This window comes from Gymnoscopelus braueri, assembly GCF_963280865.1.
Source record: "Gymnoscopelus braueri genome assembly, chromosome: 8".
Classification (NCBI taxonomy): domain Eukaryota; kingdom Metazoa; phylum Chordata; class Actinopteri; order Myctophiformes; family Myctophidae; genus Gymnoscopelus; species Gymnoscopelus braueri.
In genome coordinates this window covers 5,835,117-5,860,320 of record NC_137609.1, presented here as the reverse complement: position 1 = coordinate 5,860,320, position 25,204 = coordinate 5,835,117, and the positions used below count along the sequence as shown (strand labels likewise).

Sequence of the window (25,204 nt, the reverse complement as noted above, 5' to 3'; positions counted from 1 at the left end):
TTGTTTTCCTTCCGGTGAAATATTTTCTTTTCTGGCCCAAAGTTGTATTTTAGACGTGAGGTGGGGGGCTCAGAGTGTTCCCACTTAGTAGAGTAGGCTTTCAACTCCATAAAACCGTCTTTGTTTTGGTGAGTAGCGAAAGTGTATGTTTTATTTTGACTACAGACGAGAGGCTGCGCAGCCGCGGGAGTGAGGGGAAAGGATTGGAAGTCCCATAGCGTCAAGGAGAACTCCTTCTAACGCTATGGACCAGAGCTAGTTGTGTTTATTATGATCACATGTATAAGATTAGCAGCAAAGACATTCAATATGTATGTTCCATCTTAAATGAAATAGTCTACAAGGACACATTGATGAAAGACATTGATTTGTTCATCTGAAATGATAAATAGATGGAACACATTAATTAGTTCATAATAGGTCTTTACCTGCTGTGTTTCAGTGGTTGAGCTGCTAACAAACGTCCTCCTGCTGCTTAACGACGACACTGTTTAGAAACGACACGTTTTACTTTTCTTTGTTTTTTACTACTTTTATATAAATCTATGGTATTTTAAAGTGTCAACAAGAGTCGCTCGAGCGACACACCATATTGTTTTCACTACTGCATTGTGGGTATGTTCTTCTTCTGACGACCACTTTGTCTAGACGCCAGTTGGCGTATTGATGCCCCCTACTGTTGGTCTCGGGTACTGTCCATTGTTTATATACAGTAACAGTACTGTGACCTTCCAGACCTGTAGACAAGAGAACATCCACCTAGGAGTGCAACAGTTAATTCAACTAATACATTTAATTTATTATAAAAAACAAATTGATCATCAATAATTGAATCACTATATCTCTATTATAGTCATGTCATTGTAGTCATAGGGGCAGCCATAGCTGAATGGTTAGAGAGCCTGACTGGGAAGCAAGAGGTCTCAGATTGGATTCCAGCAATGTGTCAAAAGTGTACCTGAGCAAGACACTTAACCCCTAACTGATTGATTGTAATGGATGCATTGCACTGGGTTTTACTTTTATTTTATTTGTTTATTTGCACATTAAAAAACAAATGTGTATAATATTGAATTATGCAGGTGAGATTTAGAAAACCCTGTGGTGTTTATAAAGTGAATCTATAGAAACAAACAAATTATCTGGCAACATAAATAATACAACAATGGATACACAGTAAGAATGAAACAAATAAAATAAATATTAATCACTGGGTCAGGCTGACCTAAAATGTTCTTAACTAATCATGAGATTTCATATTATTTTGTGCCAATATGTAGGACCACAACAAGGTATTTTGTCAGTCCTGTGTGCAGACATGGCTCCTTAGTATTAACGTCTGAAGATGCATATACTTTTCTTTTTAACTTTCTTCTATATTCTTTCTCTATTTCAACTCTTCCTATGACTCCAGATGTTGGAATTTGCACAAAAATAATCACACCCACTCTTTTACATCTATGATGATGTGATGTGATCATTTGACACTAAAGTTGATTCTGAATTGTGCCTGCAGACTAGATTCTTCCAAACATCCTAAATATAGTAATGTTAAGACATCGCTGATGTTTCACTTTCCTGATAACCATTAGACGCATAGTATAATAATGAAACATTTCACACGTGTGTGTGTGTGTGTGCGCTATGGTGCTTTGCATAGGCTTTATTTTGCAATTGCAGCACTCTCTAATAATGTAATACGACTTAATAATCATCTTTCATTTCATTCCATTCCATTAATTGTAAAAGATACTGTCATAATTCATAAAAATAACATGCACTTTTCTCCCCTCAGTTAAAATAACTGAAATTGTGCCTACGATTGTGTAATAGAACAAAGCAAGATTACATTTGATCATATCAAAACTGTAGAATTCTAGAAAAAAAGTTGTACCATACACTGTATATGGTTTATATGGTCATTTATAGTATAAGTGAATAACACCAAAATAATTTGCAATATTATGACTGCAGGGTCCGACATTAGTATTACAAGCGTTTTGACTCTAATCTAGCTGCCCCATCCAAATTCCCCTGGCTCTGCCTAAAGGGTACCGTTGCCAGTGGTGCAGTGCATACATTTCTCTCACAATATACTTCTTAAATTCATTGCCTGTTGATCATGTTTGAGTTCCTTCAAAAAACGATATTATCTAAATTACATCAATAGTCCATTCATTATATTTAATTGCATATTAAAATTGAGTTACAGACTAACTATTAGTCCAAGTAATTTGAAGCATGGAGGTAAAGAAACAGAACCAATCAAATCAATCAGTCATTTCAGATCAGACAGGAATCCACACGAGCCTATTCAGGTGACCTGACTAACTGAAATTCTTGTGACAATGTTTACAGTGGAAAATGTTTTTTCCATTATGGATACGCTGGTGTAATTTAAGGTGACTTGTCATGACCCACTGAAACGCTCGTCACACTGCTTACAGTGGCTAAGTTTTTCTCAATTGTGGACATGCTGGTGTGTCTTCAGGTGACCTCGCCGACTGAAACTCTTGTCACAATGTTTACAGTGGAAAGGTTTTTCTCCAGTGTGGACACGTTGGTGTGTCTTCAGGTCATCTGACCGACTGAAACTCTTGTCACAATGTTGACACTGGAAAGGTTTTTCTCCAGTGTGGATACGCTGGTGCCTCTTCAAGCAACCTGACTTTCTGAATCTCTTGTCACAATGTTTACAGTGGAAAGTTTTTTCTCCAGTGTGGGTACGTTCAGAGGGGAAAGGCTTTTCTCCGGTGTGAATACGCTGATGCCTCTTCAGGTTATCTGACCGACTGTAACTCTTGTAACAATATTTACAGTGGAAAGGTTTTACTCCATTGTGGACATGCTGATGTGTTTTCAGGTCCCCTGACCGACTGAAACTCTTGTCACAATGTTGACAGTGGAAAGGTTTTTCTCGAGTGTGGACACGCTGATGTCTCTTCAAGTCAGAGGACTGAATGAAACTCTTGTCACAAAGTTTACAGTGGAAAAGCTTTTCTCCGTGGAAATACTGGTGTGTCTTCAGTTGACCAGACTGTCTGAAACTCTTGTCACAATGTCTACAATGGAAAGGTTTTTCTCCAGTGTGAATATGCTGGTGCCTCTTCAGGTCATCTGCCCGACTATAACACTTGTAACAAATTTTGCAGTGGAATGATCTTTCTCCCGTGTGGACATACTGGTGTCTCTTCAGCTGACCTGACTCATTGAAACTCTTGTCACAATGTTTACAATGGAAAGGTTTTTCTCCAGTGTGGACACGCTCGTGTGTCCTCAGATTAAATGTCCCACTGAAACTCTTGCCACATGTTTTACAGTGGAAACGTTTTTCTCCTGTGTGGATACGATGTCTGTGTGTCTTCAGGTCACCCGACTGACTGAAACTCTTGTCACAATCTTTACAGATGTGGGTTTTCTTTCTTGTGAAGGTCAGATGAGTTGCCTTTACTTCTCCTAGTCCAATTAAGAGAGGGGGAGAGAGAACAGTAGAGGGGGCGACAAGTAGAGAGACAAGTTAAAAATAGTGAGCGTTCATCATCAAACAAGTCGCTTGTTTGGGAGCACTATGGCTACCCTGTTAACTCTCTCAGTGCCAGACCCCGAGTTATCCCGAGTTTTGGGGTTATACCCTCAGTGCCAGAACGAGAAATCCTGAGTTTTTTTTTTTTTTTCTTTGGAAAAAAGTGTTCAGAACCCAAGATATCATTATCTGAAGATTTGCAGCTCCATCCACTCTTTGTTTAACCTAAAACTGAAAAAGGCTGTATCTCGCTTCCTAAGCACTTTTTATTTTCTTTGAAAAAACAAAAAAAAAATTATGGCAAAGTTCGCAATCATTTTTTTATTTCATTGGCACTGAAAGAGTTAATATTTCTGATTTTATTGTATTTATCATCTTTCTCTTTTACTCAACAATTCGTTCCAGTTTCCCCCACACATGTAGTTCCTGTACCTGAGTTTAACACCGACTGACCTTCACTGGTCTCCTCCCAATTATCACTGTCTTCAGTTACTTCAGTGTCAGATGCAAGTTCAACTTCAACTTCAACTTCAGAGCAGTGTGAAGAGATGTGCTCATCATCAACTTCGCTTTTCACTGCTAGCAATGTCAACATTGATCCAGGCTCCTCTGGTCTTTGAAGTATCTCCTCCTGTTCCTCTTTAATCTGTTGAGGCGCTGGCTCCTCCTGGAGCAGACTGGGGCTCCTCTCCTGTTCAGGAGAATCCTCCTCTTTACACACAACCACGTGCAGGATGTCTAGGAACACAAAAATTACACTGGATTCGTAAAATATAAATCTATGTTTTCCATTGTCTAGGTTCCCTGTACAAAGTGAGCTATCACTTACTTTGATTGACCAAACATTTGTTAGCTAGTAACTACAGGTTACTACAGGTTTTTCTGAAAACTGAAAAATTATGTTTTAGCAAAGACACAATATTAAAACTTAATACTTCACATTTGAGCTTTGATTTGGGAGTAAATCAGGCTGTAGGCCAAGACTTATTAAAACAGTATGTACAGTGTATGTATGTATGTATTTCCCCTCAAAAGTACAGCTCATGCCGTTAAGTGCATGACATCATGAAATAGAAACAGAAACTACTTAAACCCTGTGTACTTAGTGAGCTAACCCTGTATACTTAGAGGTGAGCTTGTAGGTCGGCTATTTTCAGCAAATATTCCCCCCAGAATAGGGATGCTAGGGTTCAAATGGTTAAACCTTAAATCAAGAAGCTGAAACAAATCTATCTCAGTCACACAGATCAGCCTCACAGACCCATTTCTAGACGTCTCACCTCCTACAGAGCCACGCCATATTTTATACTCATAGATGTTCAACTTCAACCCAACTTTCACCAGGTATTTCAGGCTTTCATGGCCGGAGGTGCTTCTGGTTGATGACGTCATGCACTTGGTGGGCAGCATTGTTTTCACAGTTACGTTATACACATTTAACATTTGAGTAAATACGAATGGAACTCAAATGGTACATATTAATTACTAATAATTCGAGTCGAGTTAAATTAATTTCCCTCAAAACCGTTAACACAATGCTGCTTTTTAGTTTGTAGATGTTTTGGGGGTCAATTTGTTTTTCTTTGAGGACTTCGAGGGCCGGATTGAGATGGTCTATGTGTATGTTGCCTATGTGTGACTTAAAGACTTCAGATGTGATTGGTCTACTTTTGAGGGGACATACTGTACATAAAGTAGATATAGACAAAACCTATTCTATATGGTTTGGCCTACAGCCAAGCTGCAAAAAAACGTACAATGCAAAGATATGTGCTGCAGTATTTCTTTATTATTGTATTTGGATGTGGAGGAGAATGTGATTTTGGATATGCCAATTACCCAATAAAAATGTTCAAAAATGAATTGTGAGAGATACTTTCATGAAGAATATACATATCAAGATATTATCATTGTCACGATATTCTTTCCATGGTTATTGTATAATGAAAATAAGAACAGAACAAGGGAGAAACAGAGAGTATATGAAACTTACTGAGGTGTGGGTGGTCTTCAGCTTCCTCCTGTTTAATAGAAATGTCCCTGGCTGAGTCTGGATAGTTCATCTTCACCTGCAGTCTGGACTCCACTGACTGGTCTGAAATGAAGCAATTGAATACGGACTTTAATAATTGGAGACCTAGTGGTGTCAAGAATAAATGGTCATTCACACTGAGCACTATAACTATAGCTATAACGTTCCCCATTGTATTCTTTTTTTAATAGCTGGTGTGAACTCTGCCATCCACTTGACTTAGACATTTTTTTTCAACTGTAAGTGCTCAGTTTTAATGCCCCTTTACAATAATAATCTGCAGAAGGTAAGGGCAAAATGTTCAACATGTGAATCTTTCATGCAAAGATTATGGGATTTATATGTTAGGGAAGAAATCACGCTTAATTTAAGATTACACAAGGGAACTAAAAAAGTGTGATCCTCGGAGCACAGGTTGCCTACCCAGGGCAGGGCCAGCAAACTTTGGAAGTCAATTGGAATGGGATCTGAAAAATCGGACTCATATATTATCTTGATCACATGACCCCAGAGATGATGTGTACCGATTTGTGTCAGTTTTGGACAACATCTGTAGTAGTAGCAAAGAGTGCTTTGAAGAAAACGCACTATGGCAGAAAATGAAATCTGGCACAACCTATAACTTGCATCATGATCCAAGGAATCCAGAGGGAAAAAAATATGTTGATTGTACGACCTACGGTTCATCAGTTATAGGTCCAAACTGCGCCACCATGAGGTGATTTTAAGACATACATACATACATACATACATACATACATACATACATATGTGAACAAGGCCGTAATTGTATCACATTTGACTTGCAATTATCTTGAGGTATTGCACACTCTATTTGTCCTTTAATAAATAATTCAATATCAAACTCACAACAATAAAATATCAATGCACAGTAAAGTGCTGGGTGCGTAATTATTGTGAGTTTCAGTCTGAATATTGTTTAGTTTGTCGACTACGCCACTTTTGTTATAGAGGAGAGTCCCCTTTAAATACACCTTTACTTCTACAGGCTTTCACAGGTTCGAGTTACTGGTAAGTTTCAATACTTTGGTTTTGAGAACACACACTTTAGAAAATTCCCTTGAGAAACTGGACACGGATGCAAAATGTATCAAAAAGGTAAGTATATTTATTGGTCCCTAATACAGTGGCTTCTTTGCCTTAAAAACAATCAAAATAACACTATACTAATAAAACCTAACTAAAACACAACAAAGTAATTTACACAACAACTATAAAATGGATTATAAAGTTGTGCAAATTACGCAGGGCTTGGTCAACAGGTTTTCAATTTAGCAGGGGTTTCTGTGCAACAATACTTAAGTAAAGTGCTGTGCCAATAAAGTGCTTTTGAGGTACTCAACACGTTTCGTTTCAGGGGGAAATGCTGCATGTCCATATATGGGGGTAAGTAGGAAGAGGGTTTATGCCAGTCGTCTTTGTCTTCTTTTCTTCTTCTCTCCTTCTGCAATGATAGAAACTATGACCAGTTCACTGTGCATTGGTAAAGTACATGCGCGTTTTCACAGTTGGTGGTTTATACAAGGATGAACGTTGCATGGATCGGTACTTACTGACAGGCCAGGCTTTTACACCTGGCGCTGAGTAGGTTGCGTATGCAACGTTTATCACCACTCTCCGTCTCAGCGCTCCTTTTATGGTCTGGTCTCGGTTCGTATGGTCCTCTGTTTATGGTCTGGTCTCGCTCTCTCTTCCTCCCCTTCGGTTCGATCGTTCCTCCCTCTTGGCTCATAGATAGGTACACCTCGGCTTCCAACTGCTTGGTGGCTGGTGTAACTCGCTCAAGTTCCCTCACTTTATTCCGGGGCTCTCATACAACCTCCTCCTCTGCTACCTCTCTCCGTCTGACCCTCCTTCTCTCTGGGCTCTGCTTCTGCTTTCAACTGTCCCGCCTCCTCTTTTATACCTGTCAAAACCACACCTCTCTCTTCCTTCATTTGTCCGTGGTGACATAATGTCTGGGGACATTGGCCATGACCGTGGCCTTGGGCGGGACCTCGTGACCACCTCTCTGCCACTGAATGTCTCTCAATGAGTGAACCAAGGGACCGGGGGAAAACAATTGTAACCCAATACAGTGCAAAACGGTTGTACAAAAATAATAAGATGGTGGTTAAATGAGCAAATAATTATACATTAAGCACCAATAAAAACATTTACAAAAGTTTTAAGAAACCCCCGTTTCACCTTTGTCACATTCCCCCCTACTTTTCCGTTGGCAGTCCCTGACAACTGGTTCTAATCGTCATGTCCATACCTCTCAGGTGGCTGTCCTAGGTTCGCTCTTCCAGAGCGTCGCGGACCTTCAGGTTCCCTAGGACCAGGAAAAAACCCTATATAAGGCGGCCATACAGGTCCCACCGGTTCTGACACTGGGGCAGGTGCGGGGCTCTCCATCGGGGACCTGGGGGCTATACACACTTTTAATGCATTCCTATGGATCGTTTTATCTCGCCCTCCTTTCTCAGGTCGGATCCTATATACTAACCCCGCATCCCCCACCCTCTCCAACACCACAAAAGGTTCTGGGTCCCACCATGGGCCCAGTTTACCTTGTCCCTGGCGGTTCCTGTTTCGCACCCATACTCTCTCTCCAGGCAATAGCGGTGGCATGCCAGCTCGGCGGTCATAAACCTGTTTACGCTGTGCTGCTATATTTACCATTTTTTTCTCTGCTGTCCTATACGCTGTGGCCATTCGTTTCTGGTGATCCTGCACCCAATCTCCCACTCCCATTCGATTCTGTGACAGCGGTACTCCCAATGCTACATCTACCGGACGCCTCAGATGGCGACCGAACATTAAGAACGCAGGGGCATAGCCTGTAGCACTATGTTCAGTATTGTTATAAGCATGTACTAACTCAGGTAGGTGTTCATTCCATCTTCCTTGGCGATCAGTATCTAAGGAGCGCAACATGTTCAACAGGGTTTGGTTAAACCTCTCCACCCCCCCATTACCAGCTGGGTGGTAAGGGGTGGTGCGACTCTTAGTAATACCGTAAGTATGACACAATTGCTGCATTAATTCAGATTCAAAATTTGGGCCTCTGTCAGAGTGGAAACGAGCCGGGCAGCCAAAGGGCTGGATAATATGTGTCCAAAGCGCACGGACAGTCGTGGGCGCTGTTTGGTCACGCGTTGGAATAGCCCAACTGTACCGAGTAAACAAATCGGTTGCTACAAGAATATTCTGCCATGCATCATTAGGTCTACCTAATGTGAGGAAATCAATAGCCACTACCTCCATAGGATACGACACTTTAAATGGCTGTAAGGGGGCCCTCGGTTCTAACCTGTCCTTCAGTAGGCTGCAGGCGACACAACCTCGCTGGAACTGGCGCACCGCCCCCTCCATGCCCGGCCAGTAGAACCGGCGCCGAAGCTGCGCCAAAGTCCGGTCTAACCCGGCGTGTGCCGCGGCCACATGGAGTCCTTTCCACACCTCCTCTCGTCGCGCTCCTGGACAAACAAGTTGTGAGTATGTTTCTTGTGTATGTTGATCAGTCACTTGCCTATATAACACATTGTCTCGTATGCGTAACCTGTCCCATTGTCGCAGCAGCTGTCTGGCTTCCCGTGACCAACCCTTCTTCTCCATAAGGGTAGGCAGCCTCCTCCGCTCTACACAACTCCTCACCATTTGGATGTCTGGATCCCGATCCTGTGCTTCCCGCCACTCAGCTCCAGCCCACCCATCCTCCCTAGCCACCGGCGTCAACTCCACCACGGCCACTCCTACAGGTTGAACAGGGAATCTAGACAGGGCATCTGCATTTGCATTGTTTTTTCCAGGTCGGTACTTTATGTCGTATGTGAACGATGCTAATTGGGCCGCCCAGCGCTGTTCCACAGCGCCTAGTCGAGCTGTTTGAAGATGCGCAACGGGGTTATTGTCTGTATATATTGTAAACTGAGCGCCGGTTAAATAATCCTTAAATTTTTCTGTCACGGCCCATTTAAGGGCCAAGAGCTCTAACTTAAAGGAACTATAATTTGCATCATTTTGCTCGGTCGGGTGTAGACTTCGGCTGGCGTAGGCAATCACTCGTTCCTGGCCATCCTGGACCTGCGCCAGAACCGCACCGAGCCCACGGCCACTCGCATCAGTATATACCACAAAAGGCTGGTCATAATCTGCGTAAGCCAGTATTGGAGCCTGCGTGAGGGCAGTTTTTAGAGCATTAAACGAATTTTGGCATTCAGGGGACCACACTATTTTACACTGGTGGGACTTGACATCATTTGGGATTCCGATTAACAAACTATTTAGTGGCCTAGCTATAGCAGCAAACGAGGACACAAAGCGGCGATAATGCCCGGCCAGACCTAGAAAAGCGCGGACCTCACGGACAGTCGAGGGTGGGGACCAATCTCTTACCGCCGCCACCTTTTCAGGGTCCGGTCGCACTCCCTCCTTGTCTACAACATGGCCCAAGAATTTTACCTCCTTTTGGAGGAGCTTGCATTTGTCCAAACGCAACTTCAGTCCGTGTCTCCACAACCGCTCGAAGACCTGGTCAAGGTGCTGCATGTGAGAGGAGAAGTCAGGTGAATAAACAATAATGTCATCAAGGTACACTAATAACGATTCTGTCACCTGGCCACTCAAACATCGCTGCATTAGTCTTTGGAAGGTTGCGGGGGCGTTACATAACCCAAACGGCATCCGCTGGAATTCGAACAGTCCCAGGGGGGTGGTGAACGCTGTCTTCTCCCGATCCCGAGGGTCCATGCCCACCTGCCAATACCCGCTAGCCAGGTCGAGTGTGGAGAACCACTGGGCTTTGGTCAGGCTCGTTAAGGTCTCCTCGATCCGAGGTAAGGGGAAAGCATCTTTGTGGGTTACTGCATTCAGTTTTCGGTAGTCGACGCAGAAACGCCAGCTGCCATCTTTTTTCTTCACCAGGACAATGGGCGCTGCCCATGGACTGCAACTTTCTTTTATCACTCCCTTGTCCAGCATGTCACTCAGTAGAGTCTTCATTTCTCTGTACATGGAGGGCGGCAGCGGTCGGTGCCTCTCACGAATGGGTGCCGCGTCTCCAGTCGGTATTTGGTGCTGTACAACGTCCGTCTGCCCGAAATCCTCATCATGGACTGCAAACACCTTCTTCCATTTACACATCATCGCATGCAGCTCCTTCCTCTGCTGTTCAGGTAAGTCATCTCGTCGGGTCAACTCCTCCATCTCCTCAGGTAAGGTCTTCACTGGTCCATCGTCTTCTATGCTCACCAGGGACACTTCCACTGCTCCATCGGTTCCCAGGGACAGGTTCAGGTCTCGTCTCCCGCGGACGTCGGCCTCCTCCACCGGATACAGCTTCCCTAATTTTTGATATCGGCCCACGGACAGGCTATACGAGTGGGGGTTGCAAATGCGCACTGGGACTCGACCATTACGCACGGTGACCAACGCTCGGGCCACTCCCAGATCCTTCCCTTCCGGTATGGCCTCCATCAGGGCCTCGTATTCTGCTCCATTTGGTCCTTTCCATGCACGGCCCCATACTACTAATTCACTGCGGGCGGGGACTCGGATTCTCCGCCGGCCGACAGGCCACACATAGCCCAACGCTCCATCTTCGTGGGTTACGGCTTCCACCCTCCTACAGGCGGCGAAGGCTTCTCTCCATGGCGTCCTCTCCTGTTGGCATGGAAACACAGACCTCCCAGGTAATTTAAATAGTGCGTGCCACACGGCGTGGACCACATTCATTCCAATTATCAGCGGCTGGATACAATGTTCATCTTTCACAATTACTATTCCTCTTCCAGGTATCTTCAGTCCTTCTAATTCTAAATCGAATATGGCATAGCCAGAGTATGGTAAATCGAGACCATTCGCTGCCCGTAGGCTAAACACCAGAGGCCCATTTTCCATCTTTTCTTGTGAGAACTTTTCGTTAAACAAACTCTGTTGCATCAGCGTTACTTGGGACCCCGTATCTAATAAACCCCGCAATTTGACTCCCCCCATCATTATCCCAATTGTCGGACATTCCCCAATAAACACTTCATTGGCCCTTAACTTTTTCAGTGAACGTTGCACCTCTGCCCCCCGGACCTCGGCGACAGGGCGTACTAGTTTAACTGAGCTCGATCGGATCTACAGAACCTCGCTATATGACCAGCCTGCCCACACTGTCCACATATCGGCCTACCTCCTTCATCCCATTCATAGCGCTGAGAGGCCGTGTACCGTCGTTCAGGTGGGGGCGGAGTGCGAGATCGTGCGTCAGCGGTGCCAGTGCGGAGGAGCGGTCTGATTTCTTTCATGAGTTCCTGCGTGAATCCTTGCATTTGGGTTTTAACGTCGTCCATGATTTCCTGTTTTAACTTTTCTCTCCAAGCGGGGTCCTGAGAGGGTTTGGGGACAGAAATAGGATTAACAGCGTGGCACATTATTTCAGTAGTTCCGTGTTCAGCATCTAACAGACAGGCTTCTTCGCGCAGAGCAGCAAAATCTTCATCAGGGTGTCGTCGAGCATATACTTTTAAGGCTTGGCCCAGAGGGCCCTCAGCTAAGCCCATAATAAACTGATCACGAAGAATGGCATCGGAGGGAGCGGTGCCTGAGTCGTGTCGCCGCAGCCCACAAAACAGCTCTCTAAGTCTCAGGATATAGGTTTGTACATTCTCTCCTGCACGCTGTGCGCACCCATAAAATAAAGAGCGCATTTCTGCGACTGAAACAGTTTCTTTATATAAAGTGTCTAAATATGTAAAGATTTTTGCCACTGTGTCACGTTCGCCATCATCAACCACACTAATTTGCCGTTTAGCTTCGTTCGTGAGTGTTTTGATTACAATACTTTGATTACTTTTTTTACTTCTGTTAGTTCCTGGGTACTTAATAATCCTTTGATCTGCTCTTTCCATTCCTTATATCTACTCTCACCTTCTGTACCACCAAAAGTGGGCAACCACGGGGCACCGGGATACACTGGCATCATCATCATTATAAAGCAAAAACAAAACACAAAAATAACAAAATAACAGTACAGTTTCTCTTAAGGGTTTTTTTCTGTGTGTTCTCAACCAGTCCTGCCGCGCTACGCCAAATATGTGAACAAGGCCGTAATTGTATCACATTTGACTTGCAATTATCTTGAGGTATTGCACACTCTATTTGTCCTTTAATAAATAATTCAATATCAAACTCACAACAATAAAATATCAATGCACAGTAAAGTGCTGGGTGCGTAATTATTGTGAGTTTCAGTCTGAATATTGTTTAGTTTGTCGACTACGCCACTTTTGTTATAGAGGAGAGTCCCCTTTAAATACACCTTTACTTCTACAGGCTTTCACAGGTTCGAGTTACTGGTAAGTTTCAATACTTTGGTTTTGAGAACACACACTTTAGAAAATTCCCTTGAGAAACTGGACACGGATGCAAAATGTATCAAAAAGGTAAGTATATTTATTGGTCCCTAATACAGTGGCTTCTTTGCCTTAAAAACAATCAAAATAACACTATACTAATAAAACCTAACTAAAACACAACAAAGTAATTTACACAACAACTATAAAATGGATTATAAAGTTGTGCAAATTACGCAGGGCTTGGTCAACAGGTTTTCAATTTAGCAGGGGTTTCTGTGCAACAATACTTAAGTAAAGTGCTGTGCCAATAAAGTGCTTTTGAGGTACTCAACACGTTTCGTTTCAGGGGGAAATGCTGCATGTCCATATATGGGGGTAAGTAGGAAGAGGGTTTATGCCAGTCGTCTTTGTCTTCTTTTCTTCTTCTCTCCTTCTGCAATGATAGAAACTATGACCAGTTCACTGTGCATTGGTAAAGTACATGCGCGTTTTCACAGTTGGTGGTTTATACAAGGATGAACGTTGCATGGATCGGTACTTACTGACAGGCCAGGCTTTTACACCTGGCGCTGAGTAGGTTGCGTATGCAACGTTTATCACCACTCTCCGTCTCAGCGCTCCTTTTATGGTCTGGTCTCGGTTCGTATGGTCCTCTGTTTATGGTCTGGTCTCGCTCTCTCTTCCTCCCCTTCGGTTCGATCGTTCCTCCCTCTTGGCTCATAGATAGGTACACCTCGGCTTCCAACTGCTTGGTGGCTGGTGTAACTCGCTCAAGTTCCCTCACTTTATTCCGGGGCTCTCATACAACCTCCTCCTCTGCTACCTCTCTCCGTCTGACCCTCCTTCTCTCTGGGCTCTGCTTCTGCTTTCAACTGTCCCGCCTCCTCTTTTATACCTGTCAAAACCACACCTCTCTCTTCCTTCATTTGTCCGTGGTGACATAATGTCTGGGGACATTGGCCATGACCGTGGCCTTGGGCGGGACCTCGTGACCACCTCTCTGCCACTGAATGTCTCTCAATGAGTGAACCAAGGGACCGGGGGAAAACAATTGTAACCCAATACAGTGCAAAACGGTTGTACAAAAATAATAAGATGGTGGTTAAATGAGCAAATAATTATACATTAAGCACCAATAAAAACATTTACAAAAGTTTTAAGAAACCCCCGTTTCACCTTTGTCACACATACATACATACATACATACATATATATATAATCTTATTTCTAAATATTATATGATTTATATATTATAATATAATTTTTATATATTAATAATTATAACATATATAAATTAATATATAACAATAAATAATATAAATATAAATAGAACCCGATCCCATCGTTCGTTTTAAAGAGCCATTCATTCGACTCGAGTCGTTTACGAATGACACACCTCTACCTCAGACACACATACATGTGATATATACAGGTGATGTATATATTTCAAAACTGCATCACACACAGCTTTTCCTGACATATTGATACAGTAGCCTCTGTATCGATACGCGCATCTGCAAGGAGTACAATACGACATATTGCGTATTGATACTTTGAAAACAGCATGATGAATTGAATACACAGGACCCCAATGGAAACAAACCATAGTGCTTTCTTGGGTTTAATCCTTTTGGCATCTGTTGTTAACCATGTCCCCATTGAGACCATGGATATGCTCTGGAAGTGTGAAAAACATACTTAATTCACTAATATCAATGTTGAGCAGAGTTAACCCTGTACTTGGTCCGCTCTTTTTCCCATCTACACCAAATTTAAATCTATAGAGACATGTGAGCTTGTAGATCAGCATTTGTATTTTTTTTTTTCAAATGCCCTCCCCCCCGACCCGAGCATGGATGCTAGAGTTCAAGTGGTCACACCTATAGAAAGCCTGTCAAGATCTTCTTTATCTCACACAGATCAGACTCACAGACGGACCCACTTCTAGACCTCTAGCTCTGGTCCATATCGTCAGAAGGAGTTCTCCTTAACGCTATGGTACTTTCGAGCCGTTGCCCGCACATCCCCGGTAGCGCAGGCTGTGCAGCCTCTCGTCTTTGGTAAAAATAAGAAATACACTTTCGTTACTCACCAAAACAAAGACGGTTTTAAGATATTGAAAGCATACTTTCCCTAGTGGGAACACTCGGAGCCCCCCACCTCACGTCTAAAATACACTTTTTGGCCAGAAAAGAAAATATTTCACTGGAAGGAAAAAATCTGGTCAATGGATTTTTTTCTACTGACATGATCTGTAGGGGGCGCAGTGGAGTAACTAAAACATTTTTTTCCTTCCAGTGAAATATTTTCTTTGCTGGCCAAAAAGGTTATTTTAGACGTGGGGGGGGGCTCCGAGTGTTACCACTGAGGAAAGTAGCCTTTCAACATCTTAAATCCGTATTTGTTTTGGTGAGTAGTAGTGAAAGAGCGAAGACCGCTCACCTCCTACAGAGACGCCATATGAATCCGTTTTCATAGTTTTCAACTACTACCACACTTTAACCAGGGTTTTCTGGCGTTATGGCTGGAGGTGCTTCTGTTTCATGACGTCAAACACTTTTAGGCTTGAGTAGCTGTAGTATACAACCCTCGTAGACGTATTTATGATTCTGACGTTTTCAATCTACGAGAGTTGTAGGGTGCACTTCCCATAGTGACCTGGACTTTCTGCACTATGCCCCGTAGACACTCCAAACATTGTACAAAATGAAAATAAAGGCGCTTACCGCCAAGCCCCAAATGTTAACTGGGTCTACGGGGTAGTAGTGTAATGTAATAATCCATATCTTTCAATAAAGAAGTGTTTTAATGCCGTCTGTGGTCGAACGCCATTTTTTCACCCTCGTTTACTTCCTGTTTACATTTAGTGTAATTCCGGGTTTCACCGGATGCGCCCCCTCACTTCCCGTCACTACCGCCCATTGGGAACTTCCGACAGAATCGGCCTCAGACGGCATTAAAACACTTCTTTATTGAAAGATATGGATTATTACATTACACTACTACCCCGTAGACCCAGTTAACATTTGGGGCTCGGCGGTAAGCGCCTTTATTTTCATTTTGTACAATGTTTGGAGTGTCTACGGGGCATAGCGCAGAAAGTCCAGGTCACTATGGGAAGTGCACCCTACAACTCTCGTAGATTGAAAACGTCAGAATCATAAATACGTCTACGAGGGTTGTATACTACAGCTAAGGCTTGAGCTGTGTGACAGAAAAACCCTGATCTAGATTCTTTGGCCCCTATGACATTTGTGCAAAAGAGGATGTGCTTTTGGATATAGTAGTAGTAATGAGAATAAAGTAAACGTGTTAAAAAATAATGTTGATAGATATTTTAATTATGAATATGCACATTGGGATATAATCAGCACAAGCCCTGAAACATGACTGTCATACCATGACAGTCATGGACCCACTTGTTCCTGATTTTTTTTACATTTAAACTCTCACATGTACATAAACGTTCAGATTTCAAATATAAAAGTGCTTAGCCCCAAGCCACGGATGTAACAAGTTGAGCCGGACCACAATAAGTACCCGTATCTCCCGTATGGTTCAATAAAAAGCATTTTATTCCGATCGGCAGCCATTTTCTATTTTTTTGTGGGTAATGTATCAGAGTGCAATACACCTTCCAACCAGTAGTAACGCATGGTTGAAAGCATCGGAGAAAATGGCCGGCAATCGCATTAAAAAGCTTTTTATTGAACAATACGGAATAAACAGGTACTTAGACCTTTTGCGGATCAACCTGTGACATCCGTGGCATGGGGGTCAGCACTTTATATTTGAAATCGGAACATTTATGTAGATGTAGCGGTTGTGAATGTAAAGAAATCGAAAACCAGGAACAAGTGGTTCCATGAAGCTTGTGACAGACGAGCGTCATGTGAACCATGGCTAAATCAGCACTGACTGTCATATATTTGCCAAGATTATCGTACAATGAACACTAGATTAGTGTGACTATTGTGGCAGCCCTTCAAAAAAAACAAAAAAGTGAAAGAAAGAGAACATGCAACGTACTGATGTGTGGGTGGTCTTCACATTCCTCCTGTTTAATAGAAATGTCCCTGGTTGAGTCTGGAGAGTTCATCTTCACCAAAAACTCTTTGTGTGGAAGTTACACACAAAGGTTTGTTCGCTGCACACTTACATTAGAACAACACACTTTCTCTGTATCACGTTCACGTTCACTCTCTGCCGTCTGTTGTTTGGCTCTCCCAACAACGTGTTTCAAGCCGGATGAGAGAGGGGGACGGACACCAGCATAGATATATATAAAGGCTAGATGGCTCAAGGGGACGGAGCAAGCGTAGCTCAACCGCGGCCATCTTGAAACAGTCATTCATAACATTATGTCTATGGTGCATATACTTTGAAATAACCATAGCGTGCTCAATTTTCATCCGATTTTCCAACGGTTTGGTGTGTTGTAAACACCAAAGATGTAGTTATGATACTGCATACTTATAATTATAATCATGTTTTTTTTTTTTTTTTTTTTTATAATTTTATAATTTTATTACATCTTTGGTGTTTACAAAACACCAAACCGTTTGAAAATCGGATGAAAATTGAGCACGCTATGGTTATTTTAAAGTATATGCACCATAGACATAATGTTATGAATGACTGTTTCAAGATGGCCGCCATGTGGCAACGTCGTACTCCATTGGCCAGCAGCGCGGGTGAGTCATCTAGCCTTTATATATATCTATGGACACCAGCACCAGACCAGTATCCGTCCCTCTCTCTCGTCCGGGTTGAAACACACACTACTCTTGTGTTCCTGGCTGCATATTGTTAACCCCAAATGCTGATTTAGATCATAAAGAGTAAACATCGTTTTCAACAAGACAAAAATAAACTGCCAATTAATTAAACATACACGTCGTTTTGCCCGGGAGTCACACTCCCTTACAGGCACAAGAAGGCGTGACCTGTCCTTGCCTCTCTACACTGGCTCCCCGTGAATTTTAGAATTGATTTTAAAGTGTTTTTATTTATCTACAAATCATTAAATGGGCTGGCTCCATCCTACCTCTCCGCACTTGTAGAACCATATGTCCCAACCAGGGAATTGTGGTCTGCAATACATTTTTGCTTGAGGTTCCAACCCGAAAATTCAAAAAGACCAGGGGTGACCGCTCTTTCATGGCCACGGCCCCGCGACTCTGGAACAGCCTGCCCCTCCACATCCATCCCCCAGTCGATCTGGGCTTTTAAGGCCAAACTCAAAACTCATCTTTTTTCCCTCGCTTTTAATAGCATCTAATTTACATGGTTTGCTTTTATCTTACTCCATTCATAATGTCTATGTACGTATTAGTTATGTACCTAGCCTATATGTAATTTCCACTTATACATGTTTCTACTTCCCTCTTTTATGTTGTCTTTTAAAGTGTTTTCCTTTGTTGCTCTCAAATGTTTTGTGAACTTGCTCTGTTGTTTTTGCATTGGTGTTTTTGAATTTGCCTGTACAGCACTTTGGTTCAGCTTGCCTGTTTGTAAATGTGCTATATAAATAAAGCTTGATTTGATTTGATTTGAAAACTTACAAGTCTTCCTCACACCAAATTCAGGATCTCTGTCATTTCTAATTTTCATCTATAGTACTATGTGACCTTCCAGACCTGTAGACATGAGAACATCCACCTAGGAGTGCAACAGTTAATCCAAATCAATTTAATTGATTATAAAAATTATTGACAATCAATAAATCAATAGATCAATTAATGATCAATCCATATTTTGGGTATGTCATTTGCAAAAACAAAAACACTTCCAAAGCTTAAAGAATAGTGACAAGCTACTTAGCTCACGTGTCACGATTCGATGCATTTTGAGCTTGTAGATCAGCTACTTTCACTAGTCTTGCACGACACTGTTTTGCAGCATAGTATAAATGAGGCTTTAGTAATTGATTGATTCATTGATATATATTTCAAAATACATATATATGAAATATATTCCTGATTTTTTGATTAATCAGGAAAGTAATATATAGAATAATCGTGAAGAAAGTCATGGATAGTTGCAGCCCTATCCATCACAGCTTTCATCAGTGCACATTGATGCTGCACAGGTCTGATCACGTCTCATAGAAATGCAGATACATATAACCATGTTACATGATAAATATTTGTAAAAAAGAAAAAGTAAATATATCACTGTGACACAGTAAGAACATCACAAGTTATTTTGTAGCAGAAATATTGTTTATATGAATCATTGCATGGAGAAGAGAATGATGGCATGCATGTTCCAGACAGTTTAGAGTTTGGTTATTGTACCAGAATGTTCTGGGAAACAGGAAAACAATTCTGTAAGATTTATTGAATGTAATGGATGAATTGCACTGAGTCAGGCTGACCTAAAATGGTGTAACTGATCATGCAATTTCATATAATTGTGTGCCAAGAGGTAGGGCCACGAGAAAGTATAATTATTGTATCAGTCCTGGCTGCAGACATGGCTGTTTATCTGTGGACTCCAGGATGAGGATCCTAAATAAACTCAAACATACAGCCTGTTTCTTCCTCTTATTTTGTACTTGTTCGGTGTTCCTTTCTTCTCTATTCTCTATTTTTCCTGTAACTGCATACATTGAGAATCTCACCAACTCTTTTACATTTGTAATGGTGTGATGTGACTATAAAGGTGATTCTGATTCCTGCCTCCAGACAAATGGAGTAATGTTAAGACATCATAGCTCATGTTTAATCTAATAAACCATCAGACTTATAGTATAATTAAACATCTTGCACAGCACTGGGAAATGCTGTGTGTGTCTGTCTGTCTGTCTGATGGTACTTTCTGAACAGGCTTTAATTTGCTATCACATCACTCTCTAATAATGTAATATGTTATGTACGATAATTTTGCCATTCCCATAAGTGTATTAATTAGGGTTAGCATCATAATTAATTACAAATACTGATATTTCATAAGGAAAATAATTAACAAGTGTCTCCCATTGGCCATGTAATAGAAAAAGTCAAGATTACACTATACCATAACATCAAAACTGTAAGATTCTAGGAGAGGAAAAAAAGTTTTACCATATAAAATGTACAGTATATGGTTTAGAATCTAAACCATATACTGTACATTTGATATGGTAAAACTTTAGATGGTCAATCACAGTATAAATGAATAACACCAAAATAATTTGTAAGTTATATAGATAGATAAATGGATAGATTTGATCCTAATTTATAGTGGAAAGTTTTTTCCAATGGTGAATAAGATGTCTTTTAAAGTTAGCTGATTGATTGAATCTCTTGTCACAATGTTTACAGTGGAAAGGCTTTTCTCCTGTGTGGACACGCTGGTGTTCGTTCAGATTACTTGACGTTCTGAAATGCTTGTCACAATATTTACAGTGGAAAGGTTTTTCTCCAGTGTGGACACGCTGGTGAGTCTTCAGACTACTTGACTCACTGAATCTCTTATCACAATGTTTACAATAGAAAGGTTTCTCTCCAGTATGGACACGCTGGTGTCTATTCAGGTTACCAGAGCTACTGAAACACTTGTCACAATTTTTTACAGAAGAAAGGTTTTTCCCCATTGTGGACAAACTTTTCAGAAAAGCTGACTTAGTGAAACTCTTCTTACACTGTTTACAGTGGAAAAGTGTATCTCTAGTGTCGATACACTGGTGTGTCTTCAAGGGACTTGACTCACTGAAACTCTTCTCACACCATTCATCATCACTGTCTTCACTGGTCTCCTCCCAATCATCACTGTCTTCAGTGACTTCAGTGTCAGATTCAAGCTTGACTTCAACTTCATAGCAGTGGGAGGAGATGTCTTCTTCACCATCATCACCTTCTTCACTTTTCAATGCTAGTAACGTCAACATTGACTCATCAGGCTCCTCTGGTCTTTGAAGTAGCTCCTCCTGTTCCTCTTTAATGTGTGGAAGCTCTGGTTCCTCCTGGAGCAGACTGGGGCTCCTCTCCTGTTCAGGAGAATCCTCCTCTTTACACACAATCATGTGCAGGATGTCTAGGAGCAGAAAAATTAAATGATAGTGAATACTGGATTTCTAAATTGTAAAACTATTCTTCCTTTGTCCATGTTCCATGTAAAAAAATAGCTACTTAGATTGCCCAAACAGTTACATGTTATTACAGGTGTTTCTGGAAACTGAAGTTCTGAAACGTCACGCTTCAAAGTTTTAGCAAAATATTAGCAAAATACACATTTTGTGTAGTAATTAGAATGTCTATGTTTAGTTACTTATTTAAAACTATGTTAAAACACAATACACATGTGGGCTCTGCCACAACCCCATTAAGGTGGATTTTTTTTGTCGACCCCACACTTTATTTATAGTGCAATAACAAAGTGGAAATAAAGACCATCTTAAAATAAAAGCATCCATTGTTGGCCTTATATATGAATATCTTTTAGAAAATGAAATTAAAGAAGTGATTCCAGCAGATTTGTAAGCCTATCTTGTCAATGAAATGAATAAATAATATTGTAGGGCAGCCCCAAAACACTGCTGCGAAAATATGAACGCAAGAGAGAGCAGATGAAACTTACTGAGGTGTGGGTGGTCTTCAGGTTCCTCCTGTTTAATAGAAATGTCCCTGGTTGAGTCTGGAGAGTTCATCTTCACCTGCAGTCTGGACTCTACAGACTGGTCTGAAATGAAGGAATTTAAAAAGGACTTTAATAACTGGAAACCTATAGTGGTTAAGAGGTCTCCTGTCATTAAAGTCAAACAATGAATGTTGGGTGCAAAGTTAACAATGTACACACACACACACACACACACACACACACACACACACACACACACACGTAAAAGAAGTCACGATTATCTTAAGATTACACAAGGGAAAATGTATCAAAAGATGGATTCCAACTATGCTAATAATGGTATATTATGAATAAGGTGAAAGTAACCAATAATGCAGTTCAAACACTGGAACTGCAAAATACATCCCCAACCAACAACTTATGTTCACAAGTAGGTAAGGGGAATTATATCTGATCAAATAAGCAGCCTTTCTTGGACCTTGATGAAGGTTAGGAGTGATCAAGGTTGGGCACCTCAATTATTCAAATTTGATTGTCAATTACAATTTTGGCTTCCAACAATTATGAAAATAACAATGATTGTGCCGCAATCCATTTCGCAGTGATGCTCGGTTTGTCTTGTCTTTAGTTATAAATCCAGTGCAACCTTCCATTTACATCGGTGCATTTTCACCCCTCCCTAAAAAGCTCAAACTCAGGCTCAGTGTGAGATGTTTAGTTCAGATCTAGTCTAGTTGATGGAAAGATGATAGGCATGTAACGATGTATCATAAATCGATTAAAATCGATTCAAACTGGTGACAATTTAAATCGATTTGATAAAAAATGCAGAGGGCACGTAATAAAAAAGAAGAAAATTGATTGATTAAAAAAATTGATGAAAAGAGGATAAGAGAAAACAGTATTGTAATCAATCTTGATAAATCGTATCGTGAACCTAGTATCGTAATTCGAATCTTATCGTGAGTTGAGTGAATCGTTACATGCCTAAAAGATGATGATGGAGAGCCTTCAGCAAGAAAGGTAAAACCAATTAATCTGCTTGGAAACACTTTTTCAAGGAGTCTGATGAGGAAAAAACAACAAATACTGTTCCAGATTTATTACGGTGGTGTGTGCACCACAAGACAATATAAGACCAGTTTGTTTAATCACCTGAAATTCAAATTCAAAGTGGTCTATGATCCAACAATGAAGCAGCCCTTGAACAAGACAGGGAAACTATTTTCAATGCCATGCATTACCTGGATGGGTCATTCTAGGCCTGACACACTACAGCATCCGTGTTGCCATGTCTGCTTATTATAAGCAACCTTTGGGCTTGTTTTTCTGTAAAGTTGCTTGTAAATATTGGTTGTTGCGGGTTGCGGTTTCTAAAGTGCAGTGTAATATTTGGGCTTGTTTCCTAATGTTGTTTAAACCAGTGGTTCTCAAACATTTTCATGTCAAGCAAGGACCACCAAATTAATATGAATTTGTCCACGGATCACGCAGGATATTTGGTCCGATTATGCTGTCGGCGACCTTTTTTGGCGCTCGCCGACAAAACCTCCCGATCTGACGCAGATCGATCGGCCTTTGATCGGCGAGATAATGCTCGCTGTGTATGAAAGACTCTGCGAGACGATCTGGCCGCGATCATCCGCTCTGCGATGGCTTTCCGACCGTTTTCAAATAACTACCAGGTTAGTTATTCGGCTATGTCGCCGACTAGACATCTCACAGTATCATACAGTATGAAAGGGGTCTGTGAGGAGATCAGCGCCACAGCCAATGAGAGCACATTACAGCAGCCACCTAGAGGATCAATGGACCTGACCAAACAGCAACAAATATTACCCCCGCAATATTACCGTCCAGTCCTGATTTAAGTTAAACATTATAAAACTGAATGAGAGAGAGAGAGCGTGAGCTGTGTGTATTGTTTGTGTGTGTGTGTGTGTGTGCGTGAGCAGCGTGTCTGTCACTCGGGAACCCGTGCCTTCTTTTGTTGTTGTTGCCAGATTTTGCCAGAGAAATAAGCAACCAGATCTATGAAAACAAGCCCAACAAATGCGACAGGCCACACGAGCACTTTTAACCTATATACAAATACATTGGATTTTTGAAAATAGCCGATCTACAAGCTCACGTTGTAGATAGGCTACTTTCAAAGAAGAACATATTGGAAAAAAAAGATGGAAATTGTGGAATATTTTCCAAATCCACAAAGATCTTGTATGGGGGTCTGTGGCACAACATCTTTTCAGAAGGGGGGAGGTCTGCAGACAAATATTAATTTGGGGGTCCTTGCCATGAAAATGTTTGAAAACAACTGGTTCAAACAACATTAGGAGTCCTAGCTTTAATTATACAAATATTTATAACGACAGTTATTCATACCATCAGCCTCGTGTTTTATTTTTTTGGTCCTGCTCCTCTTGGCTTCCATCGTAACCAGAGCCTTTCTGTATGGAGGAGGAAAAGAAAGAGTGTAAAATGGCAATAAAGGCCTGTGGTTTTAGCGTCGCAAGCCAGGTTCTCTGACCTCCTTAAAACGCCACGTCCCTTCCCACTCCTTCAGGTCTGGTGCATCAGTTTTAGTTAAATTGACATATGTCAATTTAAATAAAACTGATGCTGCTGAGCAAGAGCAGAGTGCGGGATTTTTGTTCATGATTGCTTCATTGATTTGTCACTGTCCAACGCACCTGCATCTGAACGAAGTGGATGAGCAAAAGGTTGCTTTGCAAAGACAATGCTGTCATATTCTTTTTTTTATAGGGGAACAGGAGTATTTAAACGGTCACAGCCTTGCACTGGTAAACAGCATCTTCTATTCCGTATCAGCACTTACCGTTTAGTCGCCTCCTTCTTCTTCTTCTTCACTTCCTCTGCCTCCACCTTCTCTTCTTGGTCCTTGTCTGTCTCCTCCATAACCATCTCTTTGCCCTCCTTCACCGACTTGTCCTCTTCTCCATCCTCATGTCCAGCCATTCCTTCTCCATCCTCATCACCTACCAAATCTCCTGCCACATCTTCCCCCATCTCTCTCCCCCCTCCATCATTATCTCCTACCTCTTCCTGCATCTGTCTGTCCTCTTTAAAATTGCAAGCTTTGAAAAAACAAAAAGGTTTAGTTAAGAGTTTTTTTTTTTTTTAAAGAGCTCCATCTGGACATAATACAGGACCAATGTCATGAATATAGATATTGTGCTCTAACCTACCTTGCAATAAACGTTCAAAGAGGCCCAGGAGCTTGTCCAGGACCACGTCTCCCTCTTTGGAGAGCTTGTGGCTGTGGGGGAAGAACATTTCTGCCCCCACATTTCCACCCCTTTTGACCTTCCCCCACAGCAACAGGGGAACGTAGCCCAGTGCCTTCATTTTCTCCATCTTAAACAATGACAAGCATAAAAGCAAACTTAGAGACATTGTCATGGCAGGGTTACAAAGGCTAATGAACGGCTATTTCAGTTTAATATTAAGCCATTACGATACTCTGTCTTAAGCTGGTGTCGCTCACTGAAAAAAGACAGATCAACATGCTCTGTATGCATCACTTTCAATATCGGCTAACAACACGGTCATACGTAAATAAATAAACATCAGTCATGTCCAGATACATGTCTATTCTGTTCATTTGCTATAGAGTGCGCACATGTACCCTTAAGTGGCCCAGGGTCTCTGCAAGTCAGTTTTAAGACTATTTTACACTGTTTAACACCACTTTGAATGACATTTAAGACCAATTTATCA

The 25,204-nt window shown here is 41.6% G+C and overlaps 1 protein-coding gene across 2 annotated transcripts; it reads right to left on the bottom strand.

The window, feature by feature from the left end:
- Positions 1-1,204: 1,204 nt before the first annotated feature.
- On the bottom strand, positions 1,205-24,775 carry LOC308090566 (uncharacterized protein). 2 transcript variants are annotated; one of them, XM_080435790.1, is made up of 6 exons: positions 24,673-24,775; positions 24,303-24,561; positions 23,849-23,913; positions 21,467-21,568; positions 3,956-4,261; positions 1,205-3,456 (listed from the first exon to the last, which is right to left on the bottom strand). In XM_080435790.1, exons 1-6 carry the CDS (start codon positions 24,758-24,760, stop codon positions 2,462-2,464), a joined length of 1,815 nt encoding a protein of 604 aa, XP_080291916.1. In that variant the 5' UTR covers positions 24,761-24,775; the 3' UTR covers positions 1,205-2,461. The 2 variants fall into 2 exon arrangements, with proteins under 2 accessions (XP_080291916.1, XP_080291917.1); XM_080435791.1 differs by lacking the exons at positions 21,467-21,568; positions 23,849-23,913; positions 24,303-24,561; positions 24,673-24,775 and adding exons at positions 5,517-5,618; positions 16,934-17,075.
- Between the last annotated feature and the right edge of the window lie 429 nt (positions 24,776-25,204).

Excerpts from the sequence above, each read along its gene's own strand:
- LOC308090566 (XM_080435790.1), bottom strand. The coding sequence starts at position 24,760 with ATGTTCTTCCCCCACAGCCACAAGCTCTCCAAAGAGGGAGACGTGGTC. Across the intron at positions 21,569-23,848 it reads AATAAAACACGAGGCTGATG|ACCAGTCTGTAGAGTCCAGA; the intron begins GTATGAATAACT and ends CCTTCATTTCAG. Across the intron at positions 4,262-21,466 it reads TGAAGACCACCCACACCTCA|ACATCCTGCACGTGGTTGTG; the intron begins GTAAGTTTCATC and ends TTGTGTTCCTAG.